The following is a 27,836-nucleotide window of genomic DNA, read 5'->3' as shown; positions in this document are numbered from 1 at the left end:
ATTAAAAAAATCTTTTCATATATAATTGGCACTTTTCTTTACTGAATCTGGTACTTTTTCCTGGAGGACATATAATTGAATACTGTCTTGGAATCATTAAAGTGTTAAAAATAGGCAAGATTAGCAAATTACCTCCGGGAATTCTTGAGAATATATGTATATGTAATGCTATTTCTGAATTCACTATATACTGGGACACAAAGAAGATAATCAACCTATATTTTAATAGTTCAGTAACCTTTTATGATAAAGGACAGACTAGTGTATATAAATTTAAAAACAAAATAGCTAGTTTTAAATTCATGAATATGTAATAGTAATAGTTCTTAAAAATCATCACATAAATTTGATTAGTTTACATTTTTATACCACAAATTTTCCTAAATAAGCCCAAACTACTGGCAATGATAATTAAAATAAAACAAGTTGCAAGAAGAACAGAAATGTCACTTTGTCTTTAAAATGTAAACTTTTAACTAATAATTGGCTATTTTTTCTAATTTAGTTTATTATCTTGTTATTTCACAGCTGGACAATGGGAAGTGTCTGTGTGTGTCTGTGTGTGTGTGTGTCTGTGTGTGTGTGTGTCTGTCTGTGTGTGTGTGTGTGTGTCTGTGTGTGTTCTGAGGCTTTTGGTGGGCTCTGAAGGCACAGGTCTGTTTCTTACGTTAAAACAAAAATAAACAAGTCCATAAATGTACAGAAAACACATTTAATTATAAAATACCAACTTTTAAAATGTGATTGTCCATATTGGGTAGATACTGCTGCAATGGCAATGTGCACTCTTACAAATGATGGCCAATTTTCCAGCTGTAAAACAGTCTCCTTTTTCTATTTCACCCTTCATTTCCTGTATTGCTGAGATCACATTCTACTGAAACAGTACTCACAACTGTTTTCTGATTTTCAAATGATACATCTGTGCCTAATGGTGGCGGCTTATACAAAAAGACTGCACACCCATTGAAGAAAACGGTGATAGTTTTACAAGTAACACCTAAATATAAAAACAAAAATTAATCATGCATTTGGGCCTTCAAGTATTAGAAAAATGAATTCTCACTGAGAAATTCCTCACAAATAGAAACCTACTTTAAAGAGGAGTATATGCATCATAGTTCCATGTTTTAAATTTTTAAAATTTTAGAGAGGTGATATTCTTCAGCAAAATATTTCTATACAATTCAATGAACTAGACCTTAATTTTCTTTCTAAACATTAAAACTGTACAATAACTATTCTTTTCTTCATTATGATTGTACATTCTTATAAAGTATTATATACAATTAAATAAATCTATGTTCTACTTCTAGCTTTATTAACACCACATCATATGTATAAAAAATTGCAAGAAATGAAGTCAATGACAAAATAAAATAGCTTACAATATCCTTGAACCTAAATAATAAATTGTAGAATTTTCATGTCCATGATGGAAAATAATTCTAAAAATAAAAAGGCTTTGGGGTTCTTAGGAGAAAGCCTCCATAAAATATACCATATTGAATACTCAACCAAATTTAAGTATCAACTAAAAATGTGAAACAATGAGATTCACTGCACAAGTTTTGTTTTCAAAGGACTCCGATTTTGAGCTTGGCTATATAAAGAGAAACTATTTCTGGCCAGCGTATAAGCATTTAAGTGACAGTTGAATAAACTAAATGGCCTCACAATATAGTTTCTTCAGTACATAATTTGTGTTAGCCATTAGTATTTTACTCAAAATGTGTGTTTGAAAAACATGAATTCTAATTGAACTAAGCATTTATAGATTTACAGGAAGACTAATTAGGCAGGTACTACCACGATTAATGTTTTTAGAAAATTTAAAGGTATATATGGTTTGGGGAAAAAAAAATCTCACATTCACCACAGAGTAGAAAGGGGATGCTTAACCAACCAAGCCACCCAGGCGCCCTTATGATATCATAATATTGAGTATTCAATATGGTATATTTTATGGAGGCTTTCTCCTAAGAACCCCAAAGCCTTTTAATTCATTATTTGTATCTTCTGGTCAAAAAGTACATGCCTAACCAATTAAATGATATTTTAAACATAAAAACACAGTGAATAAAAAAGGTTCAACAAGTAAAAGTTGTGAAAAGATTAATTTTGCCTATTCTAGCCAATATTTACCCCCCATTACATTTTTGGATTTATGTATTTATTTCTTCAGTGGATATTTTATTATTTTGTCATTACAAATTAAGACACCATTCTCTGGGTTTAAATGCATTAAGATTAATAAGCTCTCTTGATACATGTGCCAAAATACACACAATGAAAATCACACATTATGTAATAATACATACATATATGTGTGCATGTTCATCTAGGATTTCTCTTTTTATTGAATTATAATTGATGTACAACTTATATTAGTTTCAGATGTACAAGAGTAATTTGATATTTTTAAACATTATGAAATGATCACAATAGGTCGTTACCATCTGTCTCCATACAAAGTTATTACAATACTATTTTTTTAATTTACTTTTTTTTTTTTTTAGAAAGATCAGGGGCTGAAGAAGAGAAAGAATCTTAAGCAGGCTTCAGGATCAGTGCAGAGTCTAACTCGGGGCTCAATCTCACGATGCTGAGATCACTACCTGAGCCAATTCAAGAGTCGGATGCTTAACCAACCAAGCCACCCAGGCGCCCTTATGATATTATTGACTATATATCTTATGCTGTAAATTACATCCCTGTGTCCTATTTTATAACTGGAAATTTGTACCTTTTGCTCTCCTTCATCTATTTTGCCTGTCTGCTCACTTACTCCCCTCTGTCAACCACCAGTTTGTTCTCTGTATCCATCAGTCTGTTTGTTTTGTTTTGTTTCATTTTTTTGGCTTTTTTAGATTCTATTTATAAGTGAAATCATACATAATTTGTCTTTATCTGACCTATGTTATTTGGCATAATACCATCTAGGTCCATTTATGCTGTCACAAATAGTAAGATTTCATTCTTTTTATTGCACTGGATATATAAACCACATTTTCTTCATCCATTCACCTACTAATTGACCCTTGGGTTACTTTCATATCTTATTTTAAATAATGCTGCAATAAACATAGGGGTACATACATCCTTTTCAATTAGTGTTTTTGTTTTCTTCAGATAAATACCCAGAAATACCCAGAGGTAGAATTACTAGATCATATGGTAGTCCTAGTTTTAATTTTTTGAGGAAACACCATACTGTTTTCCATAGTGGCTGCACCAGTCTGTATTCTGACCAATAGTGCATGAGAGTTTCCTTTTCTCCAAATCCTCACCAATAATTGTTATTTCTTCTTTTTGATAATAGCCATTCTGAGGGGTGTGAGGTGGTATCTCATTATGGTTTTGATTTGCATTTCCCTGATGATGAGTGATGATAAGCATCTTTTCATTTGTCTGTTGGCCATCTGGATGTCTTCTTTTGAAAAAATGTCTATGAGATCCTCTGTCTGTCTTTTAATCAGGTTGTTTGCTTTTGTTGTTGTTGTTATTGAGTTGTGTAAGTTCTTTATATAGTTTGGATACTGACTCCTTACTGGCCATCTAATTTCCAAGTATCTTCTTCCATTCAGTAGTTTTCCTTTCCATTTGTTGATCGTTTCCTTCACTGTACAAAAAAGCTTTTTAGTTTGACGTAGTCCCTTTGTCTATTTTTGCTTTTGTTTCCCTGGCCTGAAGAGACAGATCCAAAAAAATATTATTAAGGCTGCTGTCAAAGAGCTTACTGTCTATGTTTTCTTCTAGGAGTTTTATGGTTTCTGGTCTTGCATTTAAGTCTTTAACACATTTTGAGTTTACTGTTGTGTATGGTGTAAGAAAGTGGTCCAATTTCATTCTTTTGCATGTAGCTGTCCAGTTTTCCCAGCACCATTTATTGAAGAGACTGTCTTTTCTCGATTGAATGTTCTTGCCTCCTTTATTGTAGATTAATTGAGCATATAAATGTGGGTTTAGTTCTGGGCTCTCTTTGGTGCAACTGTAAAAGGATTCTTAATTTCCCTTTCTCATAGTTTGCTGTTAGTACAGAGAAATGCAAAAGATTTCTGTATATTAATTTTGTATCCTGCAACTTCTGCATTTGTTTTAGTTCCAATAGTTTTTGGTGGAGTTCCAATACTATGTTGAATAAAAGTGGTGAGAATGAACATCCGTACTATGTTCCTGATCTTAGAAGAAAAGTTTTAGATTTTTATTGTTGAGTATTATGTTAGCTGTGGCTTTGTCATATATCGCCTTTATTATGTTGAGGTATATTCCCTCTATACCTACTTTGGCTAGAGCTTTTATCATAAATGGACATTGAATTTTATCGGATGTTTTCCTTCTATTTTTGAGATGGTCATATTTTTATCCTTCATTTTGTTAAAGTCATGTGTCACGCTGATTGGTTTGTGGGTGTTGAACAAACATTGCATCCCTGGAATGAATCCCACTTAGTCAGGGTGTATGATCCTTTTAATATATTGCTGAATTAAGTTTGATATTTTGTCGAGGACTTTTGTATCTATGTTCATTAGGGATATTGGCTTGTAATTGTCTTTTTTGTAGTGTCTTTGTCTGGTTTTAATATGAGGATAATGCTGGGCTCATAAAATGAGTTTGGAAGTATTCTTTCCTCTTCAATTTTTTTCAATAATTTGAGAAGGATAAGTACTAACTCTTTAAATTTTTGGTAAAATTCACCTATGAAGTCATCTGGACCTGGACCTGGACCTTTGCTGGGAGTTTTTTGATTACTGATTTAATCTCATTACTAGCAATTGGTCTATTTTCTATTCAGATTTTCTATTTATTCAAGACTCAGTCTTGAAGATTATAGGTTTCTAGGAATTTATCCATTACTTCTAGGTTGTCTAATTTGCTGGTGTGTAAGTGTTCATAATATCCTCTTATGATCCTTTGTATTTCTGTGGTGTCCATGTAATTTCTCTTCTATCATTTCTGATTTTGTTGGGCTCTCTTTTTTCTTGATGAATCTAGTTAAAGGCCTGTTGATTTTGCTGATCTTTTCAAAGAACCAGCTCTCAGTTTCACTGATCATTTCTATTGCTTTTTTAGTCTCTATTCCACTTATTTTTGTCCTGCTCTTTATTATTTTCTTCCTTCTAAGAACTTTGTGCTTTGTTTTCTCTTCTTTTTCTAGTTCCCTTAAATATAAAGTTAGATTGTTTGAGATTTTGATTGTTTTTTTTTTTTTAAGATTTTATTTATTTGACAGAGAGAGACACAGCAAGAGAGGGAACACAAGCAGGCGGAGAGGGAGAAGCAGGCTTCCCGCTGAGCAGGGAGCCTGACGTGGGGCTCAATCCCAGGACCCTGGGACCATGACCTGACCCGAAGGCAAATGCTTAACAACTGAGCCACCCAGGTGCCCCATGAGATTTTGATTGTTTCTCAAGGTAGGCCTGTATCTGTATAACTATGAACTTCCCTTTTACAACTGTTTTTGCAGCATTCCAAAAATTTTGGAAGATCCTGTTTCCATTTTTATTTATCTCGAGGTATTTTTTTAATTTCTCTTTTGGATTTCTCCTTTGATCCATTGGTTGTTCAGTAGCATGTTTTTAAATCTTCACATATTTGTGAATTTTCCACTTTTCTTCTTGTAACTGATTTCTAGTTTCATATTTTTTTTGTCAGAAAAGATGCCTGATATAATTTCAATCTTCTCAAATTTATTAAGATTTGTTTTGTGACCTTGCATGTCATCTATTCTGGAGAATGTCCCATGTGCATTTAAAAAGAATGTGTACTGTGCTATTTTAGGATGGAATATATATCTGTATATATCTATTAGGTCCATCTGATCTATTTAAGGCCAAGTTACCTTATTGATTTTCTATCTGGATGATTTATCCATTGATCTAAGTGAGGTATTAAAGTCCCCTACTATTATTATATTACTATTTCTCCCTTTACTACCGTTAATATTTGCTTTATATATTTAGGTGCTGCTATGATGGGTTTACAATGCTGTTTTTGTTGATCCCATTACCATTATGTAATGCCCTTTTTTGTCTTTTGTTACTGTCTTTGTTTTAAAGTCTATTTTGTCTGAGGTAAGTATTACTATTCCAGCTTTCTTTTCATTTTCATTCTCATGGAATGTCTTTTTCTATCTCTTCACTTTTAGCCTGTGAGCATCTTTAGATTTTAAGTGAGTCTCTTATAGGTAACATATACAAGGGTCTTGTTTTTTTATCCAGCCACTCTATGTCTTTTGATTATAGAATTTAATTCACTTACATTTAAAGGAATTATTGATAGGTATGTACTTATTGCCATTTTGTTAACTGTTTTCTGGCTGTTTTTGTAGTTTCTCTCTGATCCTTTTTTATTCTCTTTCCCTCTTCCCCTGTGGTTTATTTTCTTTAGTGTTATGTTTAGATTCCTTTTTCTTTTCCTTTCTGTATTTACCATAATTTTTTTATGTGTGTGATTACCATGAAGTTCACATATAACATATATATAACAGTCTCTTTTAAGTTGATGGTAACTTAATTTTGAACGTATTTCAAATCTTGATACTTTTACTCACACCCTCCATGTTTTAGATGTTTGATGACACATATCTTTTTATTTTATGTTCCCTTAACTAATTATTGTATTTTAAATTAACTTTACTAATTTTATCTTTCACCCTTAACACTTCCATTATAAGAGGCTTATCTACTACCTCTATTATTTATTTACCTTTACTTCTGAGATTTTTATTTTCATGTTTTATTAATTAATGCCTTTCCTTTTTAGCTTAGAAAAGTCCCTTTAGCATTTCTTGTAAGGCCAGTTTAGTGGTAATGAACTTCCTTAGCTTTTGCTTACTTGGAAAACTCTTCATCTCTCCTTCAATTCTGTTGGGGAGAGTATTCTTGGTGGCAGTTTTTTTCCTTTCAGTGTTTTGAATGTTATTCCACTTCTTTCTGCCCTTTGCAATTTCTGCTGAAAAATCTGCTGATAGCCTATTGGGTTTCCCTTATATGTAACTTTTTTTCTCTTGAGGCTTTTAAGATTCTCTATCTTTACCTTTATCATATTTTAATTATAATTGTTCTTGGTGTATTTACCTTTGGGTTCATCTTATTTGGAACTCTGGACCTGCATGTCTGCTTCCTTCTCTAGATTAGGGGAGTTTTCAGCCATTATTTCTTCAACTAATTTTTCTAGCCCTTTTCTTCCTCTTCTCCTTCTGAGGCCCCTAGAATGGAAATGTTATTCCACTTGATGCTGTCCCAGAGGTCCCTCAAGGTATCTCGTCTTTTAATTCTATTTTCATTTTGCTGCTCTGAGTGTTTTCCATTGCTGTCTTACAGCTCACTGATTCATGCCTCTATTCATCCATTCTGCTACTGAAACCCCTAGAGTATTTTTTAGTTCAGTTATAACTTACGTTTGGTACTTTGTTATATTTTCTACCTCTTTGTTAAAGTTCTCGCTGTGTTCATCCATTCTTTTCTCAAAACTGGTGAGCATCTTTATGGCCATTGCCTTGAACTCTTTATCAGGTAGACTGCTTATCTCCACTTCCTTAAGGTCTTTTTTTCTGGGATCTGCTTTGTTCTTTGGTTTGGAATCTGTCTTCTCATTTTGCCTGTCTCTCTGTGTTTATCTATATGCATTAGGTACAATAGCTACTTCTTTCAGTCTTGAGGTAGTGGGCTTGTATAAGAGCTGCTTCATGTGGCCCAAAAACACAGTCTTCCTTGGTTACAGACCCAGGCCCTCTATGGACATCCCTCATGTGGGCTGCATGTCCTAGCTGTCTATAATAGGGATGCACCTGCTGTATGGGATAGGTGAGACTCAGGGTACTCACCCAGCCCAGTTTTGGCTTGGTAGCTGTGTAAATAGGGCAGGGTTGGAATGTTCACCTGATCCAGCTGCAGCTTGTCTGCTACATTAGGAGGGTGGAGCTCAGGGAACCTGACCACACGTTTACATCTTGGCTGCTAAATGGGAAGGATGGAGCTCAGGAAGCTTGCCCATCCTAACTGTGGCTAGATCTCTGCACAGGGTGGGTGGGGTGCAGAGTATGTGTCCAGTCTGGTTACAGGGCAGGATGGACAGAGTATGCCCTCTGGTGCTAGTAGGCTGTAGGAAGGGCATGGAAAATGGCACACCCTGATTCTGTCACCAGCAAGTTAGGATAAGACTACAAAAATGGTGCCCGCCAGGGCTTTTGTCCCGGGATAAAACCCCTGCAGGCTCCTGCCTCTCTAGCAGCCACTTTAAAATTACTAAGTGGGTCTTCTGTGCTTATGGTCTGGGTGTCTTTCATTCTGTTGCTTTTGTGCTGGATCTCAGGATGAGTGGGTTTGCACATGAACCCTTTAAGAGTGGAATCTCTGTTCCCTATAGTTCTGTGTTTCTCTTGGTCTTAATCTCTATCGATTTTCAAAACCAGATGTTTGGAGATCTTGTCTTTCCAGTGCCAGTCCTCTGAGTCAGAATGCCTGTTGTGGGACTCAACCCCTTCGCTCGTTGAAGAAGCGCTCTTTGTTTTTGGGATCCCTCCCAATTGTGGAGTTATCATGTCTGGGGTAAGATCATGGGCAAGGCCATGTCTCTGCCTTTTCTACCCTACTCCATGTATCTCTTTTGTCCCTTGTTATGGGGTGCTGTGTTCAGTGCTAAGATCCTTTTCTTCAGAAATTATTCTACATGTAGCTATAAATTTGTTGTGTTTATGGGAGGAGATGTGTTTAGGGTCCTCCTGTGCCACCATCTTGAAACCTCTACCTCTATTTTTAATTTAAATATATAATTTTAGGTTGTTTTTAAATTTTTAAATATTAACTCTTACAAAATAGATATATTGGTCTATTTCCTCAATCTTCATTGTTATTTATTGTTTAACCAAGACTATCTAAGACAGACTACCAAAAGCAAAAAGGGTTAAACATCATAGCTAACCTTTTAAACTATAAAAACATTTCTTACAACATGCTTTAGAGCCAAAGGATACTTCCTACCTCAGCTCTAAGTGCTTTCCAAAGCCCAGGTACCTAGATGACAATCATTCCAGAGTTTCTCAGAATTGTCTTTTAGCTTTTTGTTAGACATTCAAAAAAAATTTTGAGAGAAGTTGTTTAAAAAAAGTGTATGTGATTTTATGAAAGCTAAAATGTTATTCTCTTCTATTTTAGACTGAGCCTTACAACTCATTAAAGTCTTTCATAACTTGCTGTGATAAATGATCTCTGCTTCAGAACTACAGGAAAGCCCAACAGCATGGACTGAACATTACAAAACTTAAGTAACAGCAAGATCTTTTTCTCTCGACATCATAAATTTAATCTAAAGTTATCAAGAAATCACCACTTACTTATGGCTACTAGCATATGGGCCATCTTGATGTTATTATAAATCCAGCAAGCTCCTTTAGCTCCACATTCATTAATATCCCACAGAATACATGTGCTGTCTATTGTGACACCAAATATAATTGGTCCAGGTATTGTGCCTAGAAGAATTATATGTGAAATACACAATCAGTAAAGATTACAGTCTATAGTTAACAGGTTTTTATATACATGGTTATAAATATATTTTATGTAAATAAGACTAGGAACTAATCTGTCCATACACAGATCAATCAGGTCATGTGCAAGTAAAAGTGCTAGAAATAAATATAGATAAAACATTCTAAAATAATTAAATAATTACTATATATTTCTAATCAACTCAGAAAGTTATTTTAATAATAAATCTGGCATATATTGGGTTAACACTTAGCTAAGTAAATATTTTAATCCACTGCTTTTCTAATTTTTCTAATTTAATGACTATGCCTTTGAAATTAGCTGTTCTACTTTTTTTAAAGATTTATTTATTTGAGAGAGAGAGAGAGTGAACACAGGGAAGCAGAGAGGGAGAGAAAAACTTTAGCAGACTCCTCACTAAGCTCAGAGCCCGACACGGGGCTTGATCTCATGACCCTGAAATCATGACCTGAGCCAATATCAAGAATCAGATACTTAACCAACTGCACCACCCAGGGGCCCTAGCTATTCTACTTTTTAAAAATCGAAATTATTGATATGTGTTATGTGTATGTGCATGTGCATGCATGAGAGTGCACATGTGTATGCACACACACACACACAGGCACACACATTCATACCAACATGAATACTATCTCAAACATACCCCCTCCCTCGCATGAAGTCATGAGGTAATAAACTTTCACATATTTAAGGAGTTTCCAACTGTTACAAATCAAATACATTTCTTAGACAAAGATTTCAACTACATCCAGCCCGTTCTTTCATGACCTGCAGCATGATAAAGAGTCAAAGGAGCACTGGACTGAGGGTAAGGATATCATTTTCCTAGTTTCTTTTTCACCATGAATTGTTTAACTATGGGCAAATCCCTAAATCTCTCAGAGCCTTAATTTATTCATCTGAAAATTGGAAAGCTGGTCCAAGTGATCTCTAATGTCCCTGCTTCTGGTTTTTGTTTTCATAAATGATCTCAGTATTATCTGTATAATATTGTGGGTATAATCATATACACATATAATTATGTATATAATACAGTATTTCTGTCCTTCTACTTCTTTCTACATCTGGAATCTTATAAAAATTTCCATAAAGTCTTTCAACAATTCTCAACTAGCCACAATATCTATGCCAAAGTTTCATTTAAATACTTTAACTCATTATTTTTCATTTCTAATAAAATATAATTATGTCCCAAATGGAGATAAATGCTGGGAGAAAAGGAATTACCATAGCTATAAATAAGATTTCATCATAATTTATATTGGTAATGGGCTTTACATGAATAGAAAAAAATTTACGTATTTTACTATGCTCTATTTTTAAACGTGTGTTCATGATCTTATGTTGTACTTTAAATAAATATGATATACTCTTTAAAGTTATATTTGTAACAGAATTGGAAACAACAGTTAACCAATTAGGTAGGTGAAAAGTGAAGTCATTATTTTCTTATGTGATATATAAATAATACTATATCTTCAATATTAGAAAACAGCTTTCTTCAAAGACAATTAGGCAGTTTTCCATGGTATTTAAATTAATTATTTTCTTGGCACATAATGTGAGTAAACCAATAACACTAACGAACAAAAATAACCAACAGTCACCAATGAATTAAGAAAAAGAGCATACCTAATAATCGAAGCAGCATAAACTGTATTCCCAATGCTAGGGACCGCTGCCTGTGATGAACACACCTGGAGATATCAAATACATATTAAACCAAAAGTGGTTGTATCGTATATTTGCTCTTTGAGCAAATTTATTTTTATACCAGCTTAGCATTTCTAGATTAAAATAAATGTTATGTGCATTAAATAAACTATTTGTAACAGCTTATATACAGTTCAACCTTTCTGTAATTATAAAAGAAGAAAAATAATATGTGAACGAAAAACACTACAAATGTAAGTAACACCAAAAAGGGTCAAATAAAGTTTAACAAATGTATTGAATATGTATGAACTGTAACAAATGTAAAAAAGAAAGGACATTTATTAATAAGACTTATTTTTAACTATCCCTTAAGTCACAAGCAAATAATTCCTACTCTAACTTACTAACTTTGAGATAGAAGTCACATCTATGGGATAAGGTACAAATCTGGGTCAATGTAAAATAGTTGCTGAGGCTCAATCTGATTTTAGGTAACGGTTATCAAAGATGAATAAAACATGACACTGGCACCCAAGAATTAGATAGGAGATAAAAGGGATCAACATGTAGTTGAAAGGTAATGCAGATAATTTTTCAAAAATGAAGTTTTAAAAAAGCATTTTCTTAATTCTCTAAACAACTCCAATGTCCACGTAGGATAATGTTAACAGACTATTTAGTATTTCTAGACAGAATCTCTAAAATTTCCAATTGACAAAAAAGTGTGTGAAAAGATAGTATCAGGGAACAAAAACTGAAGAGTAAAAAAGCTAGAATTTGTTAGGAAAGACATAGAAAGGCTGATGAACTTATGACAGCACAGACAGAAAATAGTTTTATCAAGTGATGTAGAAGGAGAAAGAGCAACTTGAAGCTCAAAACACTGTTAAGAGCCAGGTGACAGCTAGCTTCTCATCCAGCAGAGCACTGTTTACAGGAAAGCTGAATTATCACAGCACCTACTACATAAGGTAGAATTCTGTCATTCTGATTCTGACATATGTGGAATGCACCGCATTTCCATCATACTCAAACACAGTCCAACAGCTTCAACTGAAGGGTCATGAAAGAGGCAGAGAAACTAAAGTCAAGTATATTCCAGGTAGGCAACATCAAGACATTTTCACATACATAATCATATTTAAACCTCATTCATCTGGGGATCAATGAAATAGGTTTTCCACGCCACAGAACTAATGATCTTAAAAGAACCGAATTAGTATTGGAACTAGCGGTCAATAGAAACCCCAAATGAACCCCTGAGTCCATTTTCTTTTCACCCAACATGTCTTAGGGATGGCAAATTTCACAATATAATATATACCTTAGGATGGACACAGTTATAGGAGTACCAGCCATAAATGTAAAGATAATTGTAGCAAACAAAATGCCAAGAAAAACGGGTAACTTTGCACATCGATTTTCACATTTTCCAGCTTTAGCTTCAAAATCAAAATTTGCCAAAGTAGGTGTCATTTCTATATTCCTTTCAATACAGGAACAGTTGTAATATACCTAGAAATATTAGACAAGAAAATATTGAAAGCACTTATCTTGAAAATATATATTTAAAGATTATTTATTTATTTATTTGAGAGAGAGCGAGCAAACGGGGGGAGGGACAGAAGGAGAGGGAGAAAGAGAATCCTCAAACAGACTCCCTGCTGAGCACAGAGCCCAACACAGGGCTCCATCCCAGAACCCTGGAATCATGACCTGGGCCGAAATCCAGTCAGCCACTTACCCGAATGGGCCACCCAGGTGCCCCTCTTGAAAACATATTTTATCATTTTAAGTTATGTGATCTCTAGACATGGCAAACATTTTACACAGTCTTAATCTATACACAACAAATAATGCTGAGAAAGAATAATTAACTTTTAAGAAATTAAGTGAAAATAAGGGGCCATATTTATGGCCTGTATTTGAGTTTTGTGTTCATTGTTTCAAATTGTAACCTACTATTGACTCATGACTTATAATATAAATTGACAAGAATACAGCAATTACCAGATCTCACATTCTAGACTACTTTTAATGGATCATAACTTCAAATAGTTTTCCATTAAAGAAGGCAAAGAAGCATGTAGAGTGACAATCTCACTCTCCACATTAGTTTGAAAGGATGAACACTGTAATTTTAACAAGTGCCACAGTCAAATCAACTAATACATCACAAGTCTCTAGGAAAAAAAAATACTACTTTCAACTAAATTACTATAACTTTCTGAACTTTTTGTAATTGTTTTACTAAAAGCAAAAGCAAACTATATGCCTTCTAAGATGACATATTTATAACAATAAAAAATAGAAGTTATTACTTCATTATCCTGAAAGCTATTTTATATGTAAATATAAAATATTAACTATTTAATATATACATACATATAAATTAATAATATAAAGTGTTGGAAGGTAACACGTTAAAAGATCACAAGTATCACTTTTATAGGAAAAGAATTGAGAGAATTCTATCCTTACTATAAACCTTTTTACAAGTTTAAGGTCTCAATAAAGTTAGAGTAAAGCCAAAGAAGTCAAAGGGAAATGGTCCTTTTATTATTCTGAAGGCCAGAAACCTTTTTTCAGTGCTAAAGCTAATCTAAGGCCACTGGTATTGATTCAGGACATCCAAATACATGGATGACACTCCCACAATGGAATATTACATGCTCAGCAACGGGATATATCAAATAATGAAGAAATGTAGCCTTTTAAATTTTTAAAATAAAAGTATTTTCTATCTCGATGTAATTTTACACCTCTTACATAAAAATGTATACAATTTTGCTTGCACTATAACTATACCTAGCTGTCAGTCAATATCTGTTTTGTTGTTTGGGTCACTAGTGTGAAATATAAGACAAATATTTCTGTGAACAAATGTACATAAGTATTTACTATACTATTATCAATGCATTTTGCCTATTTGAAATATGTCATTAAGAAAAAAAAAAAATCCTGTGAAAAAATGAGTTGTTACATGGACTAAATGGACATGAAAAGGCCAGGACAAATAGAAAATATGAAGTCAAAATATTTGTTTTTCCTAAACAATCTCTAGAAGACAATTTGCTAGTTAAGATGGCAATTACAGTATTTGGAGAAAAATATAAATATCAAATTAATCATATCAAAATAACCAATACCATTTAAAATGTGCTCTGGCTATTAGATATTTTTTTTCTTTTTGGGGGAGGAGGTTTCCATATACAGGATAGTATTTGTCTCTAACGTTTTTAGTTATGTGAGTAAAACCCTACAAATATCTCCTTGTGATCTTTTTCTAAGTAGAGTCAGTCAGTAACAATTATTAATCATATTTTATACACAAGAAAATAATACCTACATACACCTGCCTCTCAAAGTAACAGTTAGCTACCTTACTGGTAGTTCTGATTCTATAATGTGCATCATGCTCATTTGTGGAATTCGATTCCTTGTAACTGACACAAACACCTAATTTTCTCAACCTGTTTTGAAACTAAAGCAATCCCAGATGTCTACTGGTTTGAAGGCATGATGAACTTCAGACTTGAGAGCTCAAAAATCTTCCTGATGTCTTTTATTTTTCATAGGCACCTAACAGTAATGATCTAATTAGTTTTATCCCAAGGATTAAAACTGCACATATGGCATCCAAGTCTATTAGGTCTACTATGATTCACCACAGACAATTTTTTTCTGTCATATTTTTTAGTGTTCTTAGATGATCATTTAAAAAATCTATAACCTAGGTAATATGAAAAAATGTACATTGTTTCTCATATTCTCACACTTCTTGCAGGAAGATCAAATCCTAGTATGTTCAAACTTCTACTGTATTTATTGCACATAAAATTATTAAAGATATGCATATATACGTACATGCACATAGATTTATGTATGTATTTATGAACATACAAATGTATATAACCACACACACACAAACACATCCATGTTGGTTTTAGAAGAAATCTGAAGTAATTTTACGGATCGTTTCAATTATCTATTTCTACTTATTTACAAAGAAATCTTTTCTTGCAATCTTAAACTTCTCTTTATATGGGAAAATGAATGCCATTTCATTATTCTACATTTCAAATACTCAAGATTGTGCTGTTTTGTCATGTAATTCTTATATATCTTATTCATTGTGATCTCTTATATCATAGTATATATTTCCCTCAGGTCTTCTTAAAGTTATCACATTATCTATTAATGCATAACATATGTACTACAAATAATCTGAATGTTATTTTTTCCCCAAACTCTTAAATTTAGCCAAGATGAAATCCAACAAAATTCTATTGGATTCTCTTAAACCATTTAATTGTTAAAAAAATCATATATAGGTAAACTAATATGCATTCTAATCTAGAATTAAAAGTAAATTTGTATTTGAGAATTAATGATTTGGGTATTTTAAAATGAACCCATGGTACATCATATCAAAGCAATAAATATTTATTATGCTTCCATTATACACACAGTATTTAGTAAGAATAGAAGTTCTCGGACTTCTGGGGCATAAAGTATGGCTGAGAAAAAAATAAAAAATATAAAAATGTAAATAATATTTCACTACTATAACAGAAGTAATGTTACAAAGATGGATGTGAATAACTGCAAAATTGATTTTTCCACATTCAATGCATCTGAGATATAAAGGAAGAAGAGTCTTTTTCAGCTGGAGTGCTCAGGTGCTTAAAAAAAAAATATATATATATATATACACACATAATTAAAGTAAGAACGCTTTGCATGAGCTCTACCCTCCTAACAAATTTAAAGCTTACATTATTGTTGATAATAGTTACAATGTTGTACAGCAGATCTCTAGAGTTTATTCATCTAACTTGACTGAAACTTTACCTCTGGCTTCTGAATGGAGGAGGTAGGAGAGCAAGGGAAGAAGAAGCACTACATAATTCCACTGGAGGAATAAAGATGGCCATCCATACTTATACAAACACACTGCCTCATTAAAGTAAAGTAGAAGACACAAGTTACCTTTAGATGTCTTTTTGAAATATAATTTCTACAACCTGCAAAGCAGGGAGAAAAATACTGGATTCCATCTCCTCCACAGACAGGATAATAATATGATCGCAAGCAATTACAATTGGTATTACAAGGAGCGGTCAAGTTTCCCAGTTTTCCTGTCCTGTGAACAAGAAATGAAATAAGGGCAAATTATCTACGTTATAACTTTTAATGAACAGTTCAGTAGCATTGCTATATCTTGCCATTCAGTCAATTTACTCGCTCAACATGTATTTAATTACTGAAAGAATAAAACAAATAAAATGTCTGCCTTTTCACATAGAATTTAATTTCTTATGGGAGAGAGAGGTAGTATAAACAATACTTATATAATGTATGTCTGTGATAAGAAAAATAGGCAGAGTAAGCAAATAAAACAAGGTTTCTCATTTGGCACTAGATTATTCTTTCAAGGGGTGGCAGGGAGGGGCTTGATGATTTTGTGGATTGTAGGATGCTTAGCAGCATCCTTGGTCTCTACACACTAGATTTCTGTAGCAACCCTCAGTTATGACAACCAAAATGTCTGCAGACATCAAAAAATCTCCCTGGGGTGTGGGCAAAATTTTAAACCTAGAAGCATGAATAAAATAATGGTATTCAACATACTCATTTTATCAGTGGAAAAACTAGGGCCCAGATAGATTAAGTTACTTTTCTGTCTTTGCCAAATATTCCTGGTTCCCAGGCTCAGTTCTGTTCCATGCTGCTTCTTAATAGGATGCAATATCTTGGATAAAATAAAGGGTTACCTTAAGCAAAGACACTTCTCCAGTCCCTATTTATTCATTCATTCAACCAATAAACATTGAGCAAATGCTGGACCCTATGCTAGGTATCAGGAATACCTGCCACAGGCTGCTGCTAGATTTCTTTATCAAGCACTGTTTTACTCACAAAAGAAAGCATTATGGTCTACTTACAACTAGCTTACAATATAAATAGAGAAGTACAGTGACTAGAAAAATACTACCCCTTCAATTCTAGAAACAACCTCTACACAAACATTTTTAAATTTAAATTTTCCAATGTATAATTCTCACGTTATGAATAAGTGACTACTGAGAACATGAAAATATAAGACACTATGATGCAAACTTCAGTAGAAACAGAGAAATATAGCATATATTCCTTATTTTCAAACCTATATAAGCCACTTAACCCTATATATTTTATAAGGATTTACTGCATGAGGTAAAGTGGAACCTGTTATTAGGAAAATAGCTAATGCTTGCAAAGTTTATTAAATGGTCTTAATATATACATAGTATTTTAAAAATATATAAAATATTTTAAATTTTAAAATTTTTGAATATTTAAAAAATATATACATGTGTATAAATGCACACTTTCATGTATGAGTAACACATTTATCACAAGTAGAATTTAAATGCTAATTTCTTATTTGAACCCAAACTATCCTCTAATTATTCTTCTACCATAAGCAAAGATTTCCCTAAACCTATTACAACATCCTAATAGGTATGTTTCTTTAAGGCGCTGTTTCAGATAAGCAAAGAAATTCTAGCTAGAGACCAGATAGAGAAAAAATACTGTGTGTACTTACTACAATATTTCATATTTTATGAAGTTCTAAGTATAAAGTAAAACATAAATCACCACCACCAACAGATTACCAAAACAGACCCAAACTGCCTAAAGATTGTCAAGGCAATAAAAGAACCATAGGAAGTTTTAATAACTAACAGATTCTAGAAATGACAGTCTCTTTTCAATTGCTGTGTCCATATTAAGCATTTAAGAATGAAACTATAGGGGCGCCTGGGTGGCTCAGTCGTTAAGCGTCTGCCTTCGGCTCAGGTCATGATCCCAGGGTCCTGGGATTGAGCCCCGCATCGGGCTCCCTGCTCGGTCAGGAGCCTGTTTCTCCCTCTCCCACTCTGCCTGCTTGTGTTCCCTCTCTAGCTGTCTCTCTCTCTGTCAAATAAATAAAATAAAATCTTTAAAAAAAAAAAGAAAAGAATGAAATTATATAAAATACTATAAATACTAATAATATCCCCTGAAATAATCAGTATTGTTGATCTTAAGTTTTTTATATATACTGTTTAACAGGGTTTTAAATGAACTTATCAATAAGCCTAACTTATTAGTACATAGTCGAAAAAGCTGTTTTTAACCATGTGATTACATGGCAAGGGCAAAGACTCTTTGGATCACTCTACTAGAAACTACATTTCCATAACTTCTTTCTTCCACTAAGCTTCTTAGTCTAGTCTTCTTTCCATATACTACTTTTTCTTATACATGTGTTTCTTGGATGAGGCTACACTGACTAAGCTGCCCATGCTATGTACATTTTAATATGCAGCACGCAGAGCTAAAATTGAGAATTTGGAGCCACAGAGAAAAACAGAAAAAAACAATCTGACAATGTCTCACCTCCTTTGTGACATTAAACTCTATCTCTATTTATATCTAAACACTCACACCCCTCAAACTGGCACCTTCTCACTTGTCTTCCTTCCTGTCCATAGGCTAAAGAGAACTTATTTGGTAGTAACTCATGTTTAAGGTTAAAAAATAGCAAACAGATTCATATCTACATCATTCATTTTTCAAGGTGATTAACTAGTGTTAAACTATCCAGAACTTTCTGTTCTTCTAAAAGGAACATACAAAAAAACAAGTGGTTTCTCGGGATATGTTTGGGTAAAGTTTGTTGGTGTGCACGTCAGGTCTGCAGAGCTTACCTCCACCCACATTCAACATTTCCAGATACTTTTTTATTTACAGGCACATGACCTAAGTCCCATTCAAACTGGTTCCTGAAGACCTAGCCTTTATTTTCCAGCATTTATGGCTAACATATTCCCTTTGCCTTTCTCTCTACTCAAAGCTCTTTTTATCCTTAAAGGATATGCAAGCCCATACCCTTCCTGAATCTTATTAAAGGAAACTGAGAAGCTCTCCTTCTTTTGAATTTCATAGCCCTTTGTATGTCTCTCATTACCTAATGCATTGTTCGTTTACCATTTTGTTTCCCAATCTCTCCTGCTGCATTGTAAACTCCTTTAGAGTAGAGATTTTGTCCTAAAGGTCAGCCAGAGGATGTGGTCAACAAATGTTGAATAAATGTAATGGAACTGAACTTAACATTGCTTCAGAATGCTCAGCGTCTCATTAATGTAACAGAATGACAGAAATGCATAGCACCTGCAAATCATAATTGTTACAGGCAAACTCATCCAAACAAAGTACATTCTATTTAGGTTCTCTGAATGCCATATTCTACAAAACTGTGGAGTCCTTGACCTGGATGGAGTACCAGCTCCCTCATCAGCCTCAAACACATGCAATGAAACATTAAAGCAACAATGCAGGCTATAAATGCACCACTGGGCAACGCCCTCCTGCCTGATCCCCTAACTCATGGTTTAGGATTTCAAAACCAAACAAACACGGCAAAGAAATAAAATGATCACATCACTTATAGGTTAAAAACATGTTTACTGGTCAGAACAAAAAGTCATTTATTTCTCTACAATAAACATGAACTCCTACAGTAGAAACAAAAATAAATAAATAAAGTAGAAACAATAATCATTAGTATAACCTAGGACTAGCTTCATTTTAATTTCTCTCCTAGACTATTTTCAATCCACCTAGTACATGAATTTCATCATAGGGAGTCACCTCCATTTTTAAAGACTTAAATCAATAGCAATATAAAATGTAAAATTCTCCCTAGGATGTGAATCCCTTCAGAGCAAAGACTCTGTTATATTCATCTCTGTATCCCTGAACGTAGTACCCAGGATAGAACAGGTGCTCCTTAATTGTTCTCCGAATAAATACCCAACATTTAATAAGATGTAAATTATTTAAGTGAAGAAATAAAACAAAACAAACGTACATATTTTTTAGAGGAAAAAGTCTTCCAATTGGGATGGGTTAGCTCGGTGATGGGTATTAAGGAGGGCACGTACTGCATGGAGCACTGGGTGTTTTACGAAAACAATGAATCATGGAACACTACATCTAAAACGAATGATGTACTGTATGGTGACTAAGATAACAAAACAAAACAAAAAATAAAAAATAATAAAATAAAATATAGCCAGTCTTTCATTATTTGATTCAGGAAAGCATATACTTTGAAATATGCACATCATTTATAACCCTGATATTAATACCAAAAAGCACTGAAATATATTTACCCATTATACAATTCAGACACACCGGCAAATGGCTCATTTTCACAGTTGGCATAAACAAATACAAAACTCAGTGCAAACGCAACTAAAGATGTGAGCAAAGCAAACTTCATTGAGTTTTTACATGTCATTTTGAGTTTTGAAACAAGGACACCACCTAAAATCTGACCAAGAGCGGCTCCAGGAATTAAAACAGCCCCTGATGAGAAAGAAGACACAGAGTGAGAAAACATACAAGTGTACTCAGTTACTCATATGACAATTGGAAAACATCAAAAACAAGCACAGTATTGTTTTAACGAATACTATCATGCAATTTAGAAACCTATAAATAAAATAGTGGTTATGTCAAGAGATTAATAAAATTAATGTGTTGGATATTAAGATCAGCAAATATTCTCTTTAGTTACACAGCCTCTGTAATTCTCATTCATACAACAGACTAATGTCAGAAAATCAGAAACTTGTATGAAAATCAGTATAGTTTAAATTTTAAAAAGTGGGCTATCTAAAATGATACACTATTCTAATAAACATTTAATGTGGTAAAGTAAATTATTAGATTAAACTCAAACAAAAAGGAAAATGGTTTACCTGCAAGGGTGGCTGCAAAGCTGGAAGACAATCCAAATTGATTTTCTATAAATTTAGGTAAAAATGTAGCAAACCCAGTAGTAATTAAGGCTTCTGAAGCAGTTGAAAGAACTAAACACATAAAGACAGTATTCCGTATCAAATTCTAAGGAAAAAACATAGTTCATCAAATGAATAACTATGATTATACTGCAAGATATAGCATTAGAATAGCAGCATGATGAAATGACTAATTTTTAATAAATACAATATAATTATCTATAAAATTTAAGCATTTTCTCCAGTACAAAAGCATAACTATGGAATATTAATAGCTTTATATATACTATGTTGAGAACATTCATATGTGCAACACCTAGAGAACTGACAGGTGATTCATCAGGAGGGTGATTGTGCCTTATCATATGCAGAGACTGGGTAAAGGATTTTAAAAGCCAGCTTGGAAAGATTCCCTTCCCCAGTCTACTATAAATCTCCATACATTAAATCTACCCCTTGTCTGATTTATTTTACTGTGTTTTGAATTTCCATGTCTAGTAAATGAAGAACTCAACTACAAGCACAGAGGAGAATGGTCTCTAAGTCATCAAATTTATATTGTTCCATAAGTAAAGGACTCAATAGTTAAGAACCTCAGGTAGTTATAATTTTAAATATGGATTGCTGGACTTCTCAGAATCTTTTTCATTTATCCGGGAGACTATAGAGATTAATAAATCCAATTTATCTAACCATAAAGTAAAACCAAATTATAGTTCTGGAATATTAAATGCAAAAAATTTCAATCAAACAAAATACACACATGTACACACCCACACACAGGAGTGATGAAGGGGCAAGATAGAGAGTTAGAAGTCAGATCCAGATGATCTAACATAAGAATAACAATAGCGACAAAAGGAGAAAAAGTACCTGAATGAAAACATTCACTATTTTTTAAAAATAATAATAGCAGAAAATATTTAAATCTTCATATTAAAAAAGATAATGGATTTCTGTCAAGGATTAATGAAAAAACACATACAGTGAGGTAAAACCTAACAAACTGCCTGAAATTAAAGATAAATGAAAAAATGTATGAATTTGTAAATGGAGATAAAAAAGAATCACACTAACATGAAACTTCTCAACTACAACACATTTAAGTAGAAAAGAGCAATATAACACCCACAGACTTCTGGGACTAAAAGAATATGATCCGGAAGTGTCCATCTAGTCAAAATATCATTTAGTATTCAAGGATACTCAGATGGTATCCTGCCTGAGGAAAACTAGCAATAAAATACCGTACCCAGAGAGATCTGACTGGGAATTTAGACGTCGAAGCACGAAACCATAGGAATAAAAAAAGCAGCAGGGAATAATAACCCTTGATGGCAATATACATAAGAATTTATAAAATAAATAAAATTTTTATGAAAGAAAACAGTAGTTGGAACAATCTCAGCAAAACACAAGAATTTGCCTGCATGGGAGAGAACAGAGAGTTGAAAGGTGGGATAAACGGAGTTAGAACATTTTAAGTTTTCATTTGAGGGGGAAAATAAAAATAATTGAAAAGTAAATAATTTCAAATCTTGAAAAGGTAAAATTATAAACTCCTGTATGTATAAAACTTTTATGATGCTAAATGGAAAGAACGTTTTTCTGAGGAGTACAACAGAACAGACCAGAACACTTGTTTCTTCAACCTCAAATTCAAACCAAGTAACCACTAACTGCCACTTCTTTCACAATGGAAAAATATTGGTTTGACATTCTCAAATATATATTTACAATTCAGTGATAACTGATCGATCCATTACATGAGGGAAATGGCAAGGAATAATGATTGGCTATAGCGCTAATGAGGAACCACTGAATAATGATATTTGATATCAATAAGTTAACTCATGTTCTTTTAACCGTTCTACCCTGGAATAGTTCTCATTTACTCAAAGCATAATAAAATTAAATCTGAAGTCATTTATTTATAAGAGCTGGAACTATAGTAAATAGGCAAACAAAAATGCATCATGAAAATATTTGTGTGAATATACGTATATATTTATTCATGTATATATGTAATATATACATATAGCTACCTATCTATATGTGCAGGAGGGTGTGTGGGTGTGTGTGTGTACAGTGTTATTTTACCTTTAGAGCAGCTGGAAAATCTTTCAAACTTGTTCCAAAATTCTCCTCTGTGTGTTTTAAGGAACTATGCCTTTCCTGATGAGTCTGGCAAGTTCTTTCACTATGAATTTTTGCTGTACCTAAAAAAATAGTAAATGGACTTGCTCTATCACTTCATTCTTCATTTTTTTAAATGCTTACTTTTTAACTGACACACACTTCTACAAATATATAAATTCTGTAACGTAAGAAGCCAGTTCCTCTTTATCAGCCAAATTGCACAAATTATCTATGTCTGTAATTTGTCTGTCCTGAGAGCTAGTATTATTCCTATTAGCTAAAGAACTTCCAATCAGTCTAGATATTAAAATGAGACAATTTTGTTCCAATGACATATTTATTCCCTTTATTTACAAATATCTCTTAAATTCTTTTCTTCCTTTAAAATGGATCGCTTTTTCATCCATCATCCATTATATATTAAATGAAGTATGTTTGAGGCTCTTTTCCTTTACATTCTTTTATTCTAACATGCTTTGCAAATGAAATATTTACCATGTATTACCATGACCCTTTGATTTTTAATAATGGCACTGTCAATAAATCTGAGAAAACAGTCAATATATGGAATTATAAGTTGGATGGCCCAGGGTAGAAAGAAATCAATGAGTCCACCTATTTCTACTCTGTCAACTTTTCTTCTGCCCATTCCGAAAAGTTAATCATCTATCCTGTTATACATAACAATAGGAACAACTATTTAACTAATTTCTGCCTACAGAAAAATACTTCGACAGATAATGTATTTGAACCACATGGTTATATAGAAGCAAAATTTTACAGAGAAAGGAATGGATATTCTTTTCTCTTAATCTTTTCTTTTTTAGGCAAACTAATATTGAAATATGGTGAAAATGAGCACTGTGAATTGTGTAAGACTGTTGAATCACAGACCTGTATCTCTGAAACAAATAATACATTATATGTTTAAAAAAAAAAAAAAAGAAGCCTATGGCCCTAGCAGCCTGCTGGCAGTGCATCTCTTCTGCTCTCGGAAAAAAAAAAAAAAGAAGAAGAAGATAGCAGGAAGGGAAGAATGAAGGGGGGGAAATCGGAGGGGGAGACGAACCATAAGAGACTATGGACTCTGAGAAACAAACTGAGGGTTCTAGAGGGGAGGGGGGTGGGGGGATGGGTTAGCCTGGTGATGGGTATTAAAGAGGGAACATACTGAATGGAGCACTGGGTGTTATACACAAACAATGAATCGTGGAACACTACATCAAAAACTAATGATGTAATGTATTGTGATTAACATAATAATAAAAAAAAAGAAAATGAGTATACTGCAGTATTACTTTGGTGACAATTGAAAAAAAAGTACTTGTACTCTCATCAACAAATAACATCAATGATTTAAGGCAGATTGATTGTTGGTTAGTGAGGAACTGATGCAAACTAATAGTTTGAAAGATCCTATATCTTGCATATACATAAAGCAAGATTCCAGATAACACATAACACACAGGAAACAAATTTATTATTAAGTGTGTGTGTGTGTATATATATATATATATATATATATATATATATATATAAACAAAATATTAACATGTTATATAATATTGTATAGTATATATAATATTAACATATTAATATATTAACATAGTTATTAATAATATATTAAGTTATTATATTATTAAGTATATCTATAGTAAAAAAGTGAATATATACAGTTTTATTGCTTTTATTAATTGGAAATAAAGGAAAACCATGAGTATTAAGATAGCTACCCAAAATTTCCTAAAGACAAATATTCAAAAGTTTATATAGGAAGACAACTGAAATTCTATAAAACAATGAATTTTCTAGGGTTCTTAGAAATTATAAGCAACTCTTGGCCCAGAATTGGAATAAAACTCCCTGGTTTTGAAGAAAATATGCTTACCTGGTAAATGTTTTGGAAAGCATAAGAAAGGTATTATCAAAGACCAAGCAAAGAGCCAACACAGAAGAAATCCAATCCACCACGCCCCCAGCCATCGTGGATCATCTTCAGTGATAGCTATGCTATAGGACAGAAAAACAAAATGTAAAAGTCAACTCTACCTTGCTCACTAAAATGCAGTTATGATAAGTACAGACTTTGTAATTCAAGTGCATATATAGGGGAATAGTATTATAGTATCCAACATTTTAAGTTGAGTCATTGTGATGAATCAGATAACAGAGAGCAGGCATCAATGAGAGCTATAAGAATAATGGTTTACAAAGTATTTCAACTGGCAACATGACAGAGAAGTGCAAAATATTTAATAGTAAATACAGGTATGCTGAATATCTGTAGGCATACATAGAATTTCTGAACATTGTTTACCTAACTTTGGCTAAGTTTTTCTTCTCTACTATACTGAGTATATCTTACAGCAAATCACTGATCGATGTTAAAAGCCCATACACTGTGCTTCGATTAAGGCATTCATTTAAATGTAAAATTCATTTATTTTATTTATTTACCTATTTATTGAGGTATAACTGACATACAATATTATATTAGTTTCAGGTATACAATATAATGATGCAATATTTCAATATATTACAAAATGATCACCACATTAAGTCTACTTAACATCTGTCACCATATAGTACAGAATTGTTTTTCTTGTTTTGAGAACTTATTAAGATTTACTCTCTTAGCAACTTTCAAATATGCAGTCCAATATTACCAACTATATTTGCCATGTTGTATATTATATCCCATGACTTAATTATTTTACAACAAGAACTTTGTACTCCTTTTACCCATTTCACCCATCCCCCACCTATGGTAACCACGAATTTGTTCTCCGTATCTATGAGCTTGTTTTTTTGTGTGTTTTTGTAGACTCTACATACACATGAAATCATATAGTATTTGTCTTTCTCTGTCTGGCTATAAGTTCTTCTTAAAGTAATTTAGTAACAGTACTTTATAATGATTCTCATAGTTTTATATCAATAGGTTTCTCCCCCAAACACACCATTCCTACAACTCATGTAATTCTCCACTGAATTTAAAAACCTTTCTTAAAAACTCAGCTCTCTGCTTCAAGGACTTTCTCTGTACATTTTTTATATAGTCTCTAAAATATTAACCTGGGACTAACAGCTCAAAGAACAAATCACATATCTATAACCACATTTTCTTATTCATTACTCAGAGTCACACATAGGATTGTGCAGTTTTGATTCTTAGTGGTAAAATGAGAAAATATGGCCTCACCAAAGGTTACTAACTTCTCTATATTCAGGAAAAAGAGAAGGTAACTTAGTGGTTAAAAGGAGGATTTGGGAGTCAAAAAGATCCCCTTGAATTCATGCCTTAGCCACTTACCAACCTCTGTGTATCAATTACCTAATAAGATTATTAAAAGGATTAAATTAAGTGGTATGTAAAATAAAGTAACACACAAAATCTATGATATATATAAAATAGTATGGGATAAATAAACATTACCTATTATTATCCTCTATGGCCACAGTTAAAACCACACAACTGTGATTCCTTGACCATATCAGAACTACTACAGAACTTAGTCTGAGAATCATGGACTCTCAAGGCTTTTCAGGCTGTCTACATCCAGCTAAGTCTACTAAAAAAACAACCAATTTTGATTAAATTCTTCTTTCTGAACAATGCATGGGGTCCTAGATACGTATGTTGAAAAATTTCACAGGTGACTTTTAAGCATCCTTATTTATGAATAAATGCATTATACTAGGGGGTGGTATGGCATTAATTCATGAAGTAGTGCGGTTAAAACATTATAGAAAAATTGTGTGTATTCAGTTTTGTTTCAAATACTTTGAAAATATTCTATGCTGTTAACATCGTTAAAATAAAATAAATTTAAATAAGAGAAAAATAGATATTGCCTTGCCTTTGTCCCAAATCCACATCAATGTACAAGGTTAGCAGCTGTCCTCCCAATACATAGCCAACAGCAGGGCCTAATATTGACATAGAATAGCCAATTCCTAGAAGAACAAAGACATTGAAAATGGTCAACTATACAACTTTGCTATGAATGTCTTACAGTAGTGAGGAAATATTTTACTGTAAAAATTTGAAATGATTAGAATTACAACAAAGTTATGCATTTTCAGTAAAAAAAATACAATTTGAATGGTGCCACTTGTTAATAAGTCAAGGAACTTAAAAATATTTTAAAAATAAATATAACTAGGGAGTAGGAGACCTGGATTTCCTCTCCTCTCAGGAATTCAGCTGGATAGGGATCAAACCATTCTGAACACCTACAAACTCAACAGGAGATCAAAGAAAAGAATAGCAACAACTCTGAACAGAAAAGCGACCACTTTCTGGAAGGTAGGACGTGCGGAGAAGTGAATCCGAGGCGATATTCGGGAGGATAGACGGCGGGGGAGGGGGCCTCCGTCCGCCGCTTCTGGCAAGTGATAGAGCCGCGGAGCACAAAGTCGGAACTTTTAGAAGTCTGCTCCACTGAGGGACGTCACTCTGGTGGTGAAGTGGGGGGTGGAACCCTCACGGGACAGTGTGGTCTCAGGACCCTCGGCGTCACAGAAAAACCGGGGGTGCCTGAGTGCGGCAGAGCTCCCAGGTATCGGAGCAGGGAAGCTGGCTGCAGAGACGGAGCCCAGGCGCGGGCTCTCAGCTCGGGGTTGCTATAAACCGTGATCCGCGGCACAGTCGGGCCACTGCTCCTCCAGCAGGGACCCAACAAGC

At 33.4% G+C, this 27,836-nt stretch overlaps 1 protein-coding gene across 1 annotated transcript in view; it reads right to left on the bottom strand.

Moving 5' to 3' along the window:
• Positions 1–603: 603 nt before the first annotated feature.
• Positions 604–27,836, bottom strand: part of SLCO4C1 (solute carrier organic anion transporter family member 4C1) — a 73,049-nt gene continuing 45,816 nt past the window's right edge. Inside the window, exons 4-13 of the mRNA XM_032403489.1 lie at positions 27,010–27,106; positions 25,038–25,159; positions 23,111–23,229; positions 20,972–21,116; positions 20,381–20,576; positions 16,167–16,320; positions 12,499–12,689; positions 11,151–11,215; positions 9,338–9,475; positions 604–1,000 (exon numbers count right to left, since the gene is read on the bottom strand). Of these exons, the coding sequence (XP_032259380.1) occupies positions 840–1,000; positions 9,338–9,475; positions 11,151–11,215; positions 12,499–12,689; positions 16,167–16,320; positions 20,381–20,576; positions 20,972–21,116; positions 23,111–23,229; positions 25,038–25,159; positions 27,010–27,106 (1,388 nt within the window). The 3' untranslated portion in view covers positions 604–839. The remainder of the gene's footprint in view (positions 1,001–9,337; positions 9,476–11,150; positions 11,216–12,498; positions 12,690–16,166; positions 16,321–20,380; positions 20,577–20,971; positions 21,117–23,110; positions 23,230–25,037; positions 25,160–27,009; positions 27,107–27,836) is intronic.

This window comes from Phoca vitulina, unplaced genomic scaffold (genome assembly GCF_004348235.1).
Source record: "Phoca vitulina isolate PV1807 unplaced genomic scaffold, GSC_HSeal_1.0 scaffold6, whole genome shotgun sequence".
In the NCBI taxonomy this organism is placed as follows: domain Eukaryota; kingdom Metazoa; phylum Chordata; class Mammalia; order Carnivora; family Phocidae; genus Phoca; species Phoca vitulina.
This window is presented reverse-complemented; position numbering and strand designations above follow the sequence as displayed.